The sequence below is a fragment of the Mustelus asterias genome, chromosome 12, assembly GCF_964213995.1.
Source record: "Mustelus asterias chromosome 12, sMusAst1.hap1.1, whole genome shotgun sequence".
NCBI lineage: Eukaryota > Metazoa > Chordata > Chondrichthyes > Carcharhiniformes > Triakidae > Mustelus > Mustelus asterias.
In genome coordinates this window covers 1,201,306-1,218,532 of record NC_135812.1, presented here as the reverse complement: position 1 = coordinate 1,218,532, position 17,227 = coordinate 1,201,306, and the positions used below count along the sequence as shown (strand labels likewise).

The window sequence follows — 17,227 nt, the reverse complement described above, 5'->3', positions numbered from 1 at the left end:
CAAATTGTGAAACTGAATTCATAAATCTGGCACCAGAACAAATGAGGCACTTTTCACAATTTGACATCTTGTAGGCCGTGGGAAGCGCCATAAAATTTTATTTTTCTGCTTTATAAAAATAGCACCAGCATCTCATAACTCAAGTTTCGCAACACTGGACCCTCCTCGTGATCCAAACAATTCTTCATTTGCTGCCGTCTATGATTAACTTGTGCAATTCTGAATAGTTCTTAATTTCATCTTCAATTATGGACTGGAGATGAGTGAATACAATCAATTCCGGTTTCCTCTCTAGTAACCAAGGAGATTGCCAGCAGGGACAGGTACATTGACCAGGCCGAGTCCCACAGAAACCCCTCCCCACAGGCCCACAGAAACCTCCAGGCCCACAGAAACCTCCAACCCCACAGGCCCACAGAAACCTCCAACCCCACAGGCCCACAGAATCCCCCAACCCCACAGGCCCACAGAAACCTCCAACCCCACAGGCCCACAGAATCCCTCAACCCCACAGGCCCACAGAAACCCGCAACCCCACAGAAACCCCCAACCCCACAGGCCCACAGAAACCCCCAACCCCACAGGCCCACAGAAACCCCCAACCCCACAGGCCCACAGAAACCCCCAACCCCACAGAAACCCCCAACCTCACAGAAACCCCTCCCCACAGAAACTTCCAACCCTCCAACAATCTTTTTATCTGTTTATGAAAGTCCATCTTGCTTTTCCCGCTATTTCCTGCTAGTCTTTTTGCTACGTCACTTGTTCATCTTCTCATTTACCTTTCCACTTTCCCACAGCATGTTTTGCATTCCTCACATCTATCTTCAGTATTGTTAGAGAAGTTCCCACAGCATGGAACAGGCCCATTTAGTCCATTGTGTCCATACTGGCTGACAACTAGCCTAATCCTACATCTCGCTTTGTTAGCTTCCGGCATTTCAAATGCACATTTCAGTATTTTTTCATGTTGCGAGGGTTTCTGCCTCTCCCACTCTTTCAGACAGTGAATTCCAAATCCCCACCATCCTGTAGCTCAACCTTTCCCTTTTTCCAGTTTCATTCTAACATTTACTTATCCAGAGAACTGTACACTTTTCTTTATACGTTTGTGTAACATATTTACTTTACACTATTTCCTATTTGAACTCCTGCTGCTGATCTGTCAATCTGTTTGATGTATTTTCTGACCAGTTAATTATCTAAGGTTCCTTATCTCACTGAACATCACCCTTTTCCAGTCCCAAACTCTGATCTTTGTATTCTTGTCATTTTCTATTCTTACATTGAACTGACTACAGTAGCAGAGCAAACTGCGCAGAGGACGCTGAAAGTCTGCAAAGGGATATAGTCTAAGCGAGTGGGCAAGAGTCTGGCAGATGGAGTACAATGTTGGTAAATGTGAGGTCATCTATTTTGGTCGGAAAACAGCAAAATGGACTATTATTTAAATGGTAAAAAAATGCAGCATGCTGCTGTGCAGAGGGACCTGGGTGTCCTTGTGCAGGAATCTCAAGGAGTTGGTTTGCAGGTGCAGCAGGTAATTAAGAAGGCAAATGGAATTTTGTTCTTCATTGCAGGGATGGAGTTTAAAAACAGCGAGATTATGTTGCAGCTGTATAAGGTGCTGGTGAGGCCATACCTGAAGTACTGTGTACAGTTTTGGTTTCCTTACTTGAGAAAGGTTATACTGGCACTGGAGGGGGTGCAGAGGAGATTCACTAGGTTGATTCCGGAGTTGAGAGTATTGCCTTATGAGGAGAGACTGAGGCTATACTCGCTGGGAATTTAGAAGAATGAGGGGAGATCTTATAGAAACATATAAGATTATGAAGGGAATAGATAGGGTGAACGGTGGGAAGCTTTTTCCCAGGTCAGTGGTGACGTTCATGAGGGGTCATAGGTTCAAGGTGAGGGGCGGGGGGAGGTTTAACACATATCAGAAGGACGTATTTTACACAGAGGGTGGTGGGGGCCTGGAATGCGCTGCCGGGCAAGGTGGTGGAGGCGGACACACTGGGAACGTTTAAGACTTATCTAGATAGCCACATGAACGGAGTGGGAATGGAGGGATACAAAAGAATGGTCTCGTTTGGACCAGGGAGCGGCGCGGGCTTGGAGGGCCGGAGGGCCTGTTCCTGTGCTGTATTGTTCTTTGTTCTTGTTCCTTTGATTGTCCTTGAATCTTCCCGCCACACTTGCCATCCTCTCTCGCCGCACCCTTTGGGAACCACTGCACTAAACTGACCTACATCATTTATTGAGAAACTGTTTCAGAAACAATTATGAAACCATTTGTTAGTCTCAGTGAGTGGAATTTATACACAACATTCCAACCACTGACTTTGAGCAAAACCATTAACATCACTGTTTACCATAAATCTCAATAACCATGATTCTGTGTCGGGGATCGCAAGAAGCAAAGTAATGAGTTATGAACTCTCCCTATCTTAAAGGCTTTGCTAAAATCTCTGTTCATCCACCCCCACTCAACCTCATCTTGTACATCAGCTCATGCTACCTCATGTTGTATGTCTGGGATTATATAGAATGTTAAAGGTTCTGTGCAAATGGAAACTGCTGTTAAGAATATGTTTCTTACTGATTCTTGTCCCAAGTGTACACTGTAAGCTAGAATCCAGGGATGTTTTAAACAACTCTCGTTTCTGTGAGATTAGATGGATGGCACAGCAAGGGGCCAATGGGCCAAACCTACCCATGCTGGTGTTTATGCTCCATTTAGGCTTCCTCCCATATTTGCTCATCTCAGTCTATCATCGTAACCATCTTCTCCTTTTCCCTCAGACATTACCTGTGATAGTGACTGCCACATTCTCGCCACTCTTTGGGCAAAGAAGTTTTTTTCTGGATTCCCTTTTGGATTATTTGGTAACTATCTCATTAATGGCCTGCAGTTACGCTTTCCCACATAAATGTCCAGGTACAGCCCAACTTTGCACTCACATTGTGACAATTCCTGGTAAACCCGTTTCACTCTCTTCAGAAGCTCCTCTGCCACTGTTGGCAAGATGCTCGATGTTGATGCCATCCCAATTCCGAGTCTCTGTCGGTGAAATTAGTAGATCGATTAATTAGATTTAGAAAATAAATGACATTAAGCAAACATGTTGAATAAAGAACACAAAAAAGAGGAGAACCTGCTCGCCATTCAATACGATCCTGAGTAATCTTGGGTTTCACCTCCATTTTCCGACCTGCTCCCGTATCCCTTAATTCCCCGAGACACCAAATATTTGCCCATCTCAGTCTTAAATATATTCAACGATGGAGCATCCACAACCTTCTGGAGAAGAGAATTCCAAAGATACACAATTCCTTCAAAAATCTCAGTCTTCCTCATCCTGAGACTGTGTTCCTGTGTTTCACACTCCCCAGTCAGAAGCAACCTCTGTGTTTACCAACTGACTTATTCCTGCCCTGGTTCAATCTACCAAAATGCACTCCCTCGAAAAACTCGATCAAGTTCGTGAGACACGACCTCCCCTTCACAAAACCATGTTGCCTCTCACTAATACGTCCACTTATTTCCAAGTGGGAATAAATCCTGTCTCGAAGAATCCTCTCCAATAATTTCCCTACCACTGATGTAAGGCTCACCGGCCTGTAATTACCTGGATTATTCCTGTTACCCTTCTTAAACAAAGGAACAACATTGGCTATTTTCCAATCCCCTGGGACCTCCCCTGTAGTGTGGGGATGCCGGCGTTGGACTGGGGTAAACACATTAAGAAGTATCACAACACCAGGTTAAAGTCCAACAGGTTTATTTGGTAGCACAAGCCACTAGCTTTCGGAGCGCTGCTCCTTTATCAGGTAAGTGGGAGTTCTGTTCACAAACAGGGCATATAAAGACACAAACTCAATTTACAAAATAATGATTGGAATGCGAGTCTTTACAGGTAATCAAGTCTCAAAGGTACAGACAATGTGAGTGGAGAGAGGGTTAAGCACAGGTTAAAGAGATGTGTATTGTCTCCAGACAGGACAGTTAGTGAGAATTTGCAAGCCCAGGCAAGTCGTGGGGGTTACAGATAGTGTGACATGAACCCAAGATCCCGGTTGAGGCCGTCCTCATGTGTGCAGAACTTGGCTATCAGTCTCTGCTCAGTGACTCTGCGTTGTCTTGTGCTGTGAAGGCCGTCTTGGAGAACGCTTATCCAAAGATCAGAGGCCGAATGCCCGTGACCGCTGAAGAGTTCCCTAACAGGAAGAGAACACTCTTGCCTGGCGATTGTCGATCAGTGTTCATTCATCCGTCGTCGTAGCGCTTGCATCGTCTCCCCAATGTACATGCTCTGTTTGTGAACAGAACTCTCACTTACCTGATGAAGGAGCAGCGCTCCGAAAGCTAGTGGCTTGTGCTAACAAATAAACCTGTTGGACTTTAACCTGGTGTTGTGAGACTTCTTACTGTGACCTCCCCTGCAGCCAGTGAGGATACAAAGATTTCTCTCAAGGCCCCAGCAATTTCCTCCCTTGCCTCTCTCAGTATTCTGGGGTATATCCCATCAGGCCCTGGGGACTTGTCTACCTTAATGTTTCTCAAGAACCCCAATACCTCCTCCTTTTTGATCTCAACATGACTCAAACTATCTACACACCCTTTCCCAGACTCATCATCCACCAAGTCCTTCTCTTTGGTGAATACTGACGCAAAGTACTCATTTAGTACCTCGCCTTTGGATTTTCCTTAATCCTGCTGGCCAATGCTTTTTCATGACCCCTTTTAGCTCTTCTTACTCCTTGCTTAAGTTTCTTTCTACTTTCCTTGTAGTCCACACTTGCATCGTGTGTTCCCAGCCTCATAGCTTTGACAAATGCTTCCTTTTTCTCTTCGACGAGGCTCACAATATCTCTCGTTATCCAAGGTTCCCAAAACTTGCCATACTTATCCTTCATCCTTACAGGAATGTGCCGGTCCTGAATCCCTATCAACTTGCAGTTGAAAGCCTCCCACATGCCAGATGTTGATTTGCCCTCAAATCTCTGCCCCCGATCTACATTCTTCAGTTCCTGCCTAATATTGTTGGAATTAGCCTTCCCCCAATTTAGCAACTTAACTTGAGGACGACACTTATCTTTATCCATCAGTACCTTAAAGCTTACTGAATTGTGGTCACTGTTCCCGAACTGCTCCCCTACTGAAACATCAACCACCTGGCTGGGCTCATTCCCCAATACCAGGTCCAGTATGGCCCCTTCCCTAGTTGGACTATCTACATACTGTTTCAGGAAGCCTTCCTGGATACTCCTTACAAACTCTGCCCCATCCACGCCCCTAGCACTAAGTGAGTCCCAGTCAATATAGGGGAAATTAAAATCTCCCACCACAACAACCCTGTTACTTTTACACCTCGCCAAAATCTGTCTACACATCTGTTCCTCAATCTCCCGCTGGCAGTTGGGTGGCCTATAGTAAACCTCCAACATTGTGACTGCACCCTTCCTATTACTGAGCTTTACCCATATTGCCTCGCTGTATGAGCCCTCCGAGGTGTCCTCCCGGAGTACAGCTGTGATCTTCTGCTTAACCAATGTGCAACTCCCCCACCCCTTTTACATCCCCCTCTATCCCGCCTGGAATGTTAAGCTGCCAATCTTGTCCTTCCCTTAACCAAGTCTCTGTAATGGCAACTACATCATAGTTCCTAGTACTAATCCAAGCTCTAAGTTCATCTATCTTACCTGTTACACTTCTCGCATTGAAACAAATGCACTTCAGTCCACCAGACCCTCTCTGATTTGCAATCCCACCCTGCCTGCTGTTTCTCTGAGTCTTACTGGCCCGACTCTCTGGTTCCCTTTCAGTTAATTCACCTTTGCTTTGGTTCCCACCCCCCTGCCAAACTAGTTTAAATCCTCCCGTGTGACACTAGCAAACCTCCCGGCCAGAATATTTGTGCCCTTCCAGTTTAGATGCAACCCGTCCTTCTTGTACAGGTCCCATCTGCCCCGGAAGAGACCCCAATGGTCCAGATATCTGAAACCCTCCCTCCTGCACCAGCTGTTTAGCCACATGTTGAGCTGCACTATCTGCCTATTCCTAGCCTCACTGGCATGGGGCACAGGGAGTAATCCTGAGATTACAACCCTAGAGGTCCTGCTTTTTAACTTTCTACCTAACTCCCTAAGTCGCTGCTTCAGGACCTCATCACTCTTCCTGTCTATGTCTTTATTACCAATATGTACCACAGCCTCTGGCTGTTCACCCTCTCCCTTCAGAATGCTTTCAGTCCGTTCAGTGACATCCTGGACCCTGGCACCATGGAGGCAACAGACCATCCTGGAGTCTCTTTCACATCCACAGAAACACCTATCTGTACCCCTAACTACAGAGTCCCCTACAACTATAGCTCTAGTGCTCTTTGTCCCTCCCTGCTTAACAACATATCTGTTCCTCAATCTCCCGCTGGCAGTTGGGTGGCCTATGGTAAACCCCCAACATTGTGACTACACCTTTCCTATTCCTGAGCTCTACCCATATTGCCTTGCTTTATGACCCTCCGTGGTGTCCTCCCGGAGTACAGCTGTGATCTTCTCCTTAACCAGTAGTGCAACTCCCCCACCCCTTTTAAATCCCCCTCTTCCAAATCATTAATATATAATGTGAACAGTCTGGTCCTAAGCACAGATCCCTACCAGTCACTGCCTGCCAATCAGAAAAAGACCCATTTATGCCAACTCTTTCAGCAAGGCCTTTGACAAGGTCCCTCATGGGAGGTTAGTTAGGAAGGTTCAGTCGCTAGGTATACATGGGGAGGTAGTAAATTGGATAAGACACTGGCTCAATGGAAGAAGCCAGAGAGTGGTTGTGGAGGATTGCTTCTCTGAGTGGAGGCCTGTGACTAGTGGTGTGCCGCAGGGATCGGTGTTGGGTCCATTGTTGTTTGTCATCTATATCAATGATCTGGATGATAATGTGGTCAATTGGATCAGCAAGTTTGCTGATGATACAAAGATTGGAGGTGTAGTGGACAGTGAGGAAGGTTTTCAAAGCTTGCAGAGGGATTTGGACCAACTAGAAAAATGGGCTGAAAAATGGCAAATGGAATTTAACGCAGACAAGTGTGAGATATTGCACTTTGGAAGGACAAATCAAAGTAGAACGTACAGGGTAAATGGTAGGACTCTGAAGAGTGCAGTTGAACAGAGGGATCTGGGAATACAGGTACAGAATTCCCTAAAAGTGACGTCACAGGTGGATAGGGTCGTAAAGAGTGCCTTTGGTACATTGGCCTTTATAAATCGGAGTATCGAGTATAAAAGTTGGAGTGTTATGGTAAGGTTATATAAGGCATTGGTGAGGCCGAATTTGGAGTATTGTGTACAGTTTTGGTCACCTAGTTACAGGAAGGATGTAAATAAGATTGAAAGAGTGCAGAGAAGGTTCACAAGGATGTTGCCGGGACTTGAGAAGCTGAGTTACAGAGAGAGATTGAATAGGTTGGGACTTTATTCCCTGGAGCGTAGAAGATTGAGGGGAGATTTGATAGAGGTGTATAAGATTTTGATGGGTATAGATAGAGTGAATGCAAGCAGGCTTTTTCCGCTGAGGCTAGGGGAGAAAAAAACCAGAGGGCATGGGTTAAGGGTGAAAGGAGAAAAGTTTAAAGGGAATATTAGGGGGGGCTTCTTCACGCAGAGAGTGGTGGGAGTGTGGAATGAGCTGCCGGATAAAGTGGTAAATGCGGGGTCACTTTTAACATTTAAGAAAAACTTGGACGCGTTCATGGATAAGAGGGGTGTGGAGGGATATGGTCCAAGTGCAGGTCAGTGGGACTCGGCATAAAATGGTTCGGCACAGACAAGAAGGGCCAAAAGGCCTGTTTCTGAGCTGTAATTTTCTATGGTTCTATGCTTCCTATCTACTAACCAGCTTTCTATGCATTTCAGGAAGGGCGGCACAATGGTTAGCACTGCTGCCTCACAGCGCCAGGGACCCAGATTCAGTTCCCAGCTTGAGTCACTGTCTGTGTGGAGTTTGCACGTTCTCCCCGTCTGCATGGGTTTCCTCCGGTTTCCTCCCACAGTCTGAAAGACATGCTGGTTAGGGGCACTGGCTATGCTAAATTGTCCCTCAGTATACCCGAACTGGCGCCAGAGTGTGGCGACTAGGGGGTTTTCACAGTAACTTCATTGTAGTGTTTATGTAAGCCTCTTGTGACACTAATAAAAAACTTTTTAAAAAATTACCTGCAACCCCATGTGCTTTAACTTTACATAGTCTGTTATGTGAGATCTTGTCGAAAGGCTTCTGAAAGTCTAAATAAACCATATCCACTGGTTCTCCTTGGTCAACTCTACTAATTACATCCTCAAAGAATGGGGAGCAAAGTATGTGGAATCTTGAACTTCATAAATAGAGGCACTGAGTACTAAAAGCAGGGAAGTTATGCCAAACTTTTATAAATCTCTCGTTATACTAATAACAGGACTGTAAATTGGACTGAGATGTACAAGATTACAAGTTTGGATTAGGTAGACAAAGTAAAACTGTTCCCATAACTTGCAGGTCTCTGCAAATTAGGGTGGTGGAAATGAAAGCAATCAGTGACTTTGAAAAGGAAACTGGATGGGCTCTTTAGGGAAATAAACTTGCAGGGCTATGGAGATACAGCAGGGGAATGGGACTGACTGGATTTCTCTCAGAGAGTCGGCAGGGGTCTATGGGACGAATGGTCTATTTGTGCTCTGTAATGACTCTAGGAGCTCAAAATAAGCAAAGACAACCCTGTCTAAGGCTAAAACTTCAAAATCTGGGTTAGAGAGAAGAGCACTTTGGCTGGCGAGGATTTCAGTACTTTTACCTGTGAGAGATGTTAGCATCAGGACTCCAAACATTCCGAACTGGAAGATGTTCATTGTTTAATGCACTCTGCAGGTTTTCCAAAAATGTCAGCAAACATTCTCGTAGGACACACTGGCACAAATGTAGCTAAGAACACAGGACAGGTGAAAAGACCTTTCTCAGCACCTACATAACTACTAAATAAATATGGTTCTGTCTATTACTCAGCAATGGTTTTGACCTTTTCATTCTCTATACATTTCACAGGTGCCAGACTAGGAATTAGTCCTACTTCTGAGCTGAGAGCCGATGGGTTCAAGTCCACAATCCAGGCTGACACTCCCAGTGCAGCACGGAGGGAGCACCACACTGTCGGAGATGAGCACTGAGAGAGTGCTGCTCTGTCAGAGGGTCAGTACTGAGGGAGTGCCGCACTGTCAGAGGGTCAGTATTGAGGGAGTGCCGCACTGTCAGAGGGTCGGTACTGAGGGAGTGCCGCACTGTCTGTGGGTCAGTACTGAGGGAGTGCCGCACTGTCTGTGGGTCAGTACTGAGGGAGTGCCGCACTGTCAGAGGGTCGGTACTGAGGGAGTGCCGCACTGTCAGAGGGTCAGTGCTGAGGGAGTGCCGCACTGTCAGAGGGTCAGTGCTGAGGGAGCGCCGCACTGTCAGAGGGTCAGTGCTGAGGGAGTGCCGCACTGTCAGAGGGTCAGTACTGAGGGAGCGCTGCACTGTCAGAGGGTCAGTACTGAGGGAGTGCCGCACTGTCAGAGGGTCAGTACTGAGGGAGTGCCGCACTGTCAGAGGGTCAGTACTGAGGGAGTGCCGCACTGTCAGAGGGTCAGTGCTGAGGGAGTGCTGCACTGTCAGAGGGTCAGTACTGAGGGAGTGCCGCACTGTCAGAGGGTCAGTGCTGAGGGAGTGCTGCACTGTCAGAGGGTCAGTACTGAGGGAGTGCCGCACTGTCAGAGGGTCAGTGCTGAGGGAGTGCCACACTGTCAGAGGGTCAGTACTGAGGGATTGCCGCACTGTCAGAGGGTCAGTGCTGAGGGAGTGCCGCACTGTCAGAGGGTCAGTACTGAGGGAGTGCTGCACTGTCAGAGGGTCAGTACTGAGGGAGCGCCCAGATATCGAATTTCTTTTTTGTTAATTTTGCTGCTTCACCTTAGCTGCTCCTTTCACTGTGATCGCTCTGGAACCGCGTCTCCCGCTGCTTCTCACACCGCCAGGTTCCAACTGTAGCCTCAGGCTCCGGCCCGGACTAGGCCCCGCGCACAGCATTCTGGGGTTTGTAGTACATTCTCGGGGTCCCGCCGTCCCCGATTGGTGCAGCCCCAGCCTGGCCCCGCCCCTCTCTCCAGGCCCCGCCCCTATGCTACAAGCTGAGGAAAGTCAGTGAAAGGAATCCATTTAAAAGACTGAAATCAGATGCCAACTTTATTTTAGATCAATAAACATTTACATGAATGTGTTGTGGTTCTGGAATGGCGAGCTATTTTAAAAGGAGGTTAGCCCGGAGTGGCTATTTGGCAGGAAGGGGGACTGCAGTTACAACAGACACAGTGCAACATTAAAATAAGAAATCTATCTTAGGCTGGTGTCATGCTTCGAGTGCTGTCTGTAAGCCTGAACAAAGGAAAATAATGATGATGTGATTCAAGTCCAAGACATCATTTGTAGAGCTGCCTCAACTTCTACTATGTAACATTCAGCATTAAAATAATTTACACGGTATCTTCTGGAAATCAGTAAAGAAAAAACATGCATTTCAAAAGCTGCACACCCAGCACTCAAAGGGCTAAAGCTGAAATTAGCAAATTTACTCCACTGGGACCAGTAATCTGCAGCCAGGCAGGGCAACATTCTCAGTAATGTTTGGAACTAGTTATGCAAAGTCGAGGAGTCTTCTCAATTCCTGCGTTCAGATTTTACTGGAGTATTCATGGTGACATTCCCGTGGAGTTCTACAGTTTTGTGAACATGTTCCCAAAGTGCGAGAATCTGCCACTAAACCCCACAATGTTCTGTGGCAGCAGAAGCCCACAGACTCCTGCAGGCCTTCAGTGGTAAGAGTACATAACAGAAGAACGCCAGTGTCTGAGAACTTTGTCATTCTTCACCTTGGATATCCACCTTCATTTCAATCATTCAACCTCAGGAATTAGACAGCCCTTCTCCCCCTACTCGCAAGAAAAACAAATTAACTTCTGGGACCAAAATTACGACCTGCTTATATTTATCAGGCTTTAAAACAATTATTCGTTTTGTGGGAAAGGTGACTGAAATAATTAAGGAAAAAGCATGAGGTGGAGGTAAAAAGTCATTCTCTTTGGGCGAGTATTGTGCACAGTAGCAGGGTTAGGCCCCTTCCTGAGCCCACATACATCAGGTTATATTCTCCCTTCAATTCTTTTTGTTTTACAATGAATCATAATACATCCATGCATTAATATCTTAGCAGTGCTGCTAAATAATTAAAGTCAAAATGGAACTTAATTTACAACGAATATGGAATACCAGTCACTTGTGTTCACCTCACTGGGGGGAAATTCCTGCGTTTGCAGCAGTAAATTCACCATTTCAGGGTCTTTTAAAATGAAAGATTGGTAGCATGATACAATGGGACAGTACTCTATATTACACTAGAATGATTTAAAGACAGTTTTTAAACAAACAAATGGAGCAGAAAATGTTTTTCAATGTGAATTCTACATGAGCGTCTGTAATCGCCATTTCTTCTCCAACTGGCATCTGCTCATCTGAGGACTGAACACTGCTTTGCATTTGCCTGTGTGAACAAAGCCTCCTTTACTTCATCACTCGGTGAGCCGGGCTCGAGGAGAGTCTCTCGTCTGTGGTCTGCAGGCCTGAAACAACTACTAAAACCGCAGCCAGGGCACTGTATTCAATCATCACTGTCTGATAGTGTCTCATACTGGGAGGAGAGTAAGGGAGCTGGCTCGCGCTCCCACGTTCTGGCTGGTGGATGTGAGCTGGCTTGACCCATGGTTGGTGGTGCACAGGCGATGGGTGTCGGTGCCACACTCATCATGCGCATTGTGAATGGATTATAAGGAAATGCAGTCGAGCCTGTGCAACAAGACAAGAAGCAGTTAATCCATGTTGTTTACGTTGAGATATTTTTAAATTGTGCTGTTCATAAACTCAAATCAGAAAGTGACTGTGCCACACAGGGAGGAGTGGTACTGTCATTGGGCTAGTAATCCAGAGACCCAGGGTAATGCTTTGGGAACCTGGGTTCAAATCCCACCACAGCAGATGGTGAAATTTGAGTTCAATAAAAATCTGGAATGCAAAGTCCAATGAGAACAATGAAACCATTGTCAATTGTCGGAAAAAAACCATCTGGTTCACTAATGTCCCTTATGGAAGGAAATCTGCCGTCCTTACCCGGTCTGACCTACATGTAACTCCAGAGTCACAGCAATGTGGTCGACTCTTAACTGCCCTCTGAAATGGCCTAGCAAGCCACTCAATTCAAGGGCAATTAGGGATGGGCAATAAATGCTAGTGACACCCACATCCCATGTTTGAATAAAAGAGAACAATAACTTTTACAATTTTTTACAATGAATCATAATACATCCATGCATTAATATCTTAGCAGTGCTGCTAAATAATTAAAGTCAAAATGGAACTTAATTTAAAACGAATATGGAATACCAGTCACTTGTGTTCACCTCACTGGGGGGAAATTCCTGCGTTTGCAGCAGTAAATTCACCATTTCAGAGTCTTTTAAAATGAAAGATTGGTAGCATGATACAATGGGACAGTACTCTATATTACACTAGAATGATTTAAAGACGGTTTTTAAACAAACAAATGGAGCAGAAAATGTTTTTCAATGTGAATTCTACATCTGAGGACAGAAATGACTGGAGAACACAGCCATGATGGACAGGTTTCTGTACAAACTCAGGGCAAGGTAGTTTGTAGTCTGGTCCAGTCTGAGGGAAGGGAATGGAATCAGTGGAAGCAAAGAATGAAACATGAGCAAAGTGAATGTAGTGAATCCAAACCAACGGGACCCCAGACTCTAGAATCAACTCCAGATTAAACTGAAAGAATCTTCATCTCAACCTACTTACTCCAGGTGTGATCTGTAAAGCTCATCTGCAAGTTATCAATGCAGAACACTGAGAAAAAGTGAGCATGCCACCTGACTGCACAGAGTTAAATAGACCATGTTCAGGACTCACAATACATAAGGAAGCTGCTACTCCTTCAACCCACGATACTAACCCTCACCCCACCACACTAACCTGACGGAGGTGACGGATTGGCCTCCTCATTCCGAGCATCAGCAGACACGGGGATGGTTGTGTTCATGTTGGCCTGTGTTGCATTCACAGGATGGGGTAGAACCACTTGGTGATCTTCTCCTTTGTCGTCGTATTTACCCATTAAGGCTTTCCTGATAATGTCCTCGAGGCCAAGATTACTGGCTGGATCTGCAAAGGAATGACTCCGAGAACTGATTGAACCTAAAAGGTGGGAGGAAATAATCGAGGGAAAGGTACAGAAAAAGAGATACAGTAAGGGGAAGAGTGGTAAGGGATGGGGTCGGGTTCGGGGTTGGGAGTGGGGGTGGTGAGGGTGGGATGGTGAAATAGAGAGAGGCACAGGCAGGCAGAGAAAATGGGAAAACCAAAAGTCAGCATTTATTTTGCAAGCTGCAAGCTCCAACTAGCAAGCAAGACAATGGCACCACTAATCATCAAAGCAACAGCAATGAACAGACTCAATGACCTGAATGCCTTTACACACATAAAAAGAGCAGAACTATGCAGTTCAAGGATTTATATCTGGTCCATATCTAGTGGTTCTGACACCAAATGCTATTTGCAGTTAGCAATTTTAAATACACAAATAAATTAATAGAATGGTTTAAACATCACAGATTTACTGGACAGACTGGACAAAGAAGTGCATGTTTTAAACTGCCTCATTCTCCTCAGAAATGCCACAGTTCTTCCAATGCAACCAAATGTATAACAAGTTGTATTGAACATCACAAAGTACTTACAGAAAAGTAACAGGCCATTTGGCCTATCAAACACATGCCGGTGTTTATGCTCCACTCGAGCCTCCTGCCACCCTTTTTCATTTAATAGCATCAAATGTAGCCTTTTATTAATTTCTCCTTCATGTGTTTAGCTTTCTATTAAATTCATTTATGCTATTCTCCCAACTAATCCCTGTAGTAGCAAGTTCCAGATTCTAACAACTCTGAGTAAAGGTATTTATTTCTCCTGAATTTCTAATTAATCGTCACTATCTTATATTTATGGTCTCTATTTCTTGTCTCACCTGCAGTCGAAACAGCTTCTCTATATCAGCCCTACTGGAGAAAAGAATCCCAGAATCTTCCATTTTTCCTGATATTTACATCTGGTCACTAATGTCTTTTAGGGAAGGAAATCTGCCAGCCTTACCCGGTCTGGTCTGCATGCGACTCCAGAAATACAGAAATGTGATTGACTCTTAAATGCCCACTGAAATGGCTGAGCAAGCCACTCGGTTCAAGGACAATTAGGGCTGGGTAATAAATGCAGACCCAGCCAGCGACAGCCACATCCATGAATAATAAATAAACCTTTGGCTTTTTGTCAAGCATGAATCTATCTCAAAAAATGCTGGAAAATCTCAGCGGGTCTGACAGCATCTGTGGAGAGAAAATAGAACCAACGTTTCAAGTCTGGATGACCCTTCGTCAGAGCTCTCTCCACAGATGCTGTCAGACCTGCTGGGATTTTCTGTTTTTGTTTCAGATTCCAGCATCCGCAGTATTTTGCTTTTATTATAGGAATCTATCTCACTCAGTGACCCAGCCTCCACTGCTCTCCGGGGAAGAGAATTCCACAGACTACAACCATGAGAGGGGAAATAGCCTCTCAAATTCCATCGTGTCAAGTCACCAAGGATTTTATGTTTGAATAAGATCGCCTCTCATTCTTCTAAACTTAAATGGACAGACCCAACCTTTCCTCATAAGATGTCCTTTCATCCCAGGAATTAGTGGCATGAATCTTCTCCAAACTACTTCTAACACATTTAAATCCTTTCTCAAGTAATGAGAGCAAACCTGTAAGCAGTGCTTCAGATTTGGTCTCACTAGAATCCTGCACAACTGTGGTAAGACTTCCCTACTTTTATATTCCATTCCCCTTGCAATAAATGACAACATTCCCTTGGCCTTTCTACTCACTTGCTGGACCTGCATACTATCATTTTATGATTCATATACCGAGACACCCAGCTCCCTCCGTACTGCAGATTTGCGCAATCGCTCTCCATTCTAATATGATGCTGCTTTTCTATTCTTCCTGTCAAAGTGGACAAGTTTACATTTTCCCACATTATATTCCATTTGACACTGACTGAACCTATCTAAATCCTTTGCAAACTCCTTGTGTCCTCTTCATTGCTTACTGTCCTATCACTGTCTCATCAGCAAATTTAGCCACCATTTATTGGTCCCTTCATCCAATTCATTGGTTTAGATTATAAATAGGCCCAGCACTAATCCCTCTGGCACTCCACTCGTTACAACTTGTTAACCCAAAACTGGAATGTTTATCCCTATTCTCTGTTTCCTGCTAGCTAACCAATCCATTATCCACGCTAATATGTTACCCTCTACACAATGAACTCTTATTTTGTGTAGTAACCTTCGATGTGGCACCTTATCAAATGTCTTTTGGAAATCGAAGTACACCACACCCATGGGCTGCCCTTTATCCACCTTGCTTGTTACTTCCTCAAAGAACTGGGACGGCACGGTGGGACAGTATCCTGCCATAACCTCCTTAATAACAGATGCCAGCATTTTCCCTATGATAGGATTAGGCTAACTGACTAGTTTCCTGCTTTCTGTCTTCCATTCATAATTTTCCAATCTGATGGGACCTTTCCGGGGAATTTCCTCTCAAGCTTTCATCTTTTTGGGTGTCACTTCCTCACTTTTCAGCTTCCTTGGGATAAAGGCCAACATTCCATTAGCTTTTGTGATTATTTTTTGTACCTGCCCACTAGCAGTTATTGAATTCCACATGGAAATACTAAAAGCTATCTGCTCTTCCACAGTTTATAGATTTAGAAAAAAACACGAATTAATGTTTCTTGAATCCGAGTGAATGACCTTGTCCTGCTCCACATTGAACTCTCTTTGCCACAGAGCTGGCCCCTCACCGTGTGTCTCTCTGCAACTTCCTGCTCCCAACCATATTACTTACTGTGCCTTTTTCAAAAACTTAGATAACTGGGTCATTACATTCACTAATAAAATCTCCAGTCCTTATTTGGTCTGGCCTACATGTGACTCCAGACCTACAGCAATGTGGCTGACTCTTAACTGTCCTCTGAAATGGCCCAGCAAGCCACTTAGCTAAAGCAATTAGGGATGGCAACAAATGCTGGCCTTGCCAATGAAGTCCATATCCCAGGAAAGAGCAAAAGAAAATCTCAATTGTCTTTCCCTATCTCTTCTGCCAAATGTGCATGACTGCATTCTTCCATGTGCCATTTGCTGGCCCATTCTTGTTGTAGTCAGTAGGGATCTTCCTCACTTTTTGCCACACCTCTGACATTTTTGAAATTTTATTCTATATTCCAATATCCAAGTTGCCATGGAGAACACCACTGTCTACCATCATCTAGTCTAAAAAAACAACCATTTACCATGTCTCGCTGTTGTCTGGTCTACAATTTTTAAAATCCAAGCTGACTTTGACCCTCCTACTACATGAGCCTCAGTTTGATTACCGATCTTTTACATGGCCAACATTCATTGTATTCCTTTAAACACCTTCTCTGTCACTTCATCAACAATTCAATGATATTAGTAAAATGTGATCTGCCTTTTACAAATCTGTACTGGCTCTCCTTAATTAAGTCAAACCTCTCCCAAGCACCTGCTAATTCTTTTCTTGATCATTGTTACTGAAACTCACACTGACATTCACAGTTAAACTGGTGGTTACTAGGAATGTCCTTAGACTCTTTCTTGAATAAAGGTGTCACATTTGACACTTGCCAATCCTCTGGCATCTCCCAAGTATCTAGTGAAGATTGGAAGATTATAATAAATCTTTCCACTACTTCCACGTCTACTTCCTTAGAAACCTGGGGTGCAAGCCATTTGGACCAGGCAATGCCCTCTAAGTCACTGATAAATCTAGCAAAAAGTTGAGGGCCCAGTACAGATCCCTGAGGGGCACCACTTGTTATACCCACAGCATGTTTCCTTTATTCCACTCTTTTAACCAATCAGCAGCCCATGGCACCAATTTGTCTCCAATTCCTTTAAGAGTGAAAGGTTTGGTACAATTTTGTCTTTTAAAAAGCATTTAGACAGGTACATGGGTGAGATAGGTATATAGGGATATGGGCCAAAT

The 17,227-nt window shown here is 44.8% G+C and overlaps 2 protein-coding genes across 28 annotated transcripts in view; both read right to left on the bottom strand.

The window, feature by feature from the left end:
* The window catches only part of zswim7 (zinc finger, SWIM-type containing 7), a 41,253-nt gene extending 31,146 nt beyond the window's left edge, over positions 1-10,107 (bottom strand). The window contains exons 1-3 of one of the 2 annotated variants that reach the window (XM_078224524.1): positions 9,974-10,083; positions 8,829-8,956; positions 2,965-3,064 (exon numbers count right to left, since the gene is read on the bottom strand). In XM_078224524.1, coding sequence (XP_078080650.1) covers positions 2,965-3,049 — 85 coding nt within the window. In that variant the 5' untranslated portion in view covers positions 3,050-3,064; positions 8,829-8,956; positions 9,974-10,083. Of the gene's footprint in view, positions 1-2,964; positions 3,065-8,828; positions 8,957-9,973 lie in introns of both variants that reach the window. The other variant, XM_078224523.1, reaches the window with a different exon arrangement.
* A 111-nt stretch (positions 10,108-10,218) lies between these two features.
* Positions 10,219-17,227, bottom strand: part of ncor1 (nuclear receptor corepressor 1) — a 376,647-nt gene continuing 369,638 nt past the window's right edge. For 22 of the 26 annotated variants that reach the window (XM_078224546.1, XM_078224545.1, XM_078224544.1 and 19 more), the window contains 2 exons: positions 13,094-13,315; positions 10,219-11,899 (listed from right to left, as the gene is read on the bottom strand). In XM_078224546.1, coding sequence (XP_078080672.1) covers positions 11,715-11,899; positions 13,094-13,315 — 407 coding nt within the window. In that variant the 3' untranslated portion in view covers positions 10,219-11,714. The remainder of the gene's footprint in view (positions 11,900-13,093; positions 13,316-17,227) is intronic. The other 4 variants (XM_078224531.1, XM_078224537.1, XM_078224548.1 and 1 more) reach the window with 1 other exon arrangement.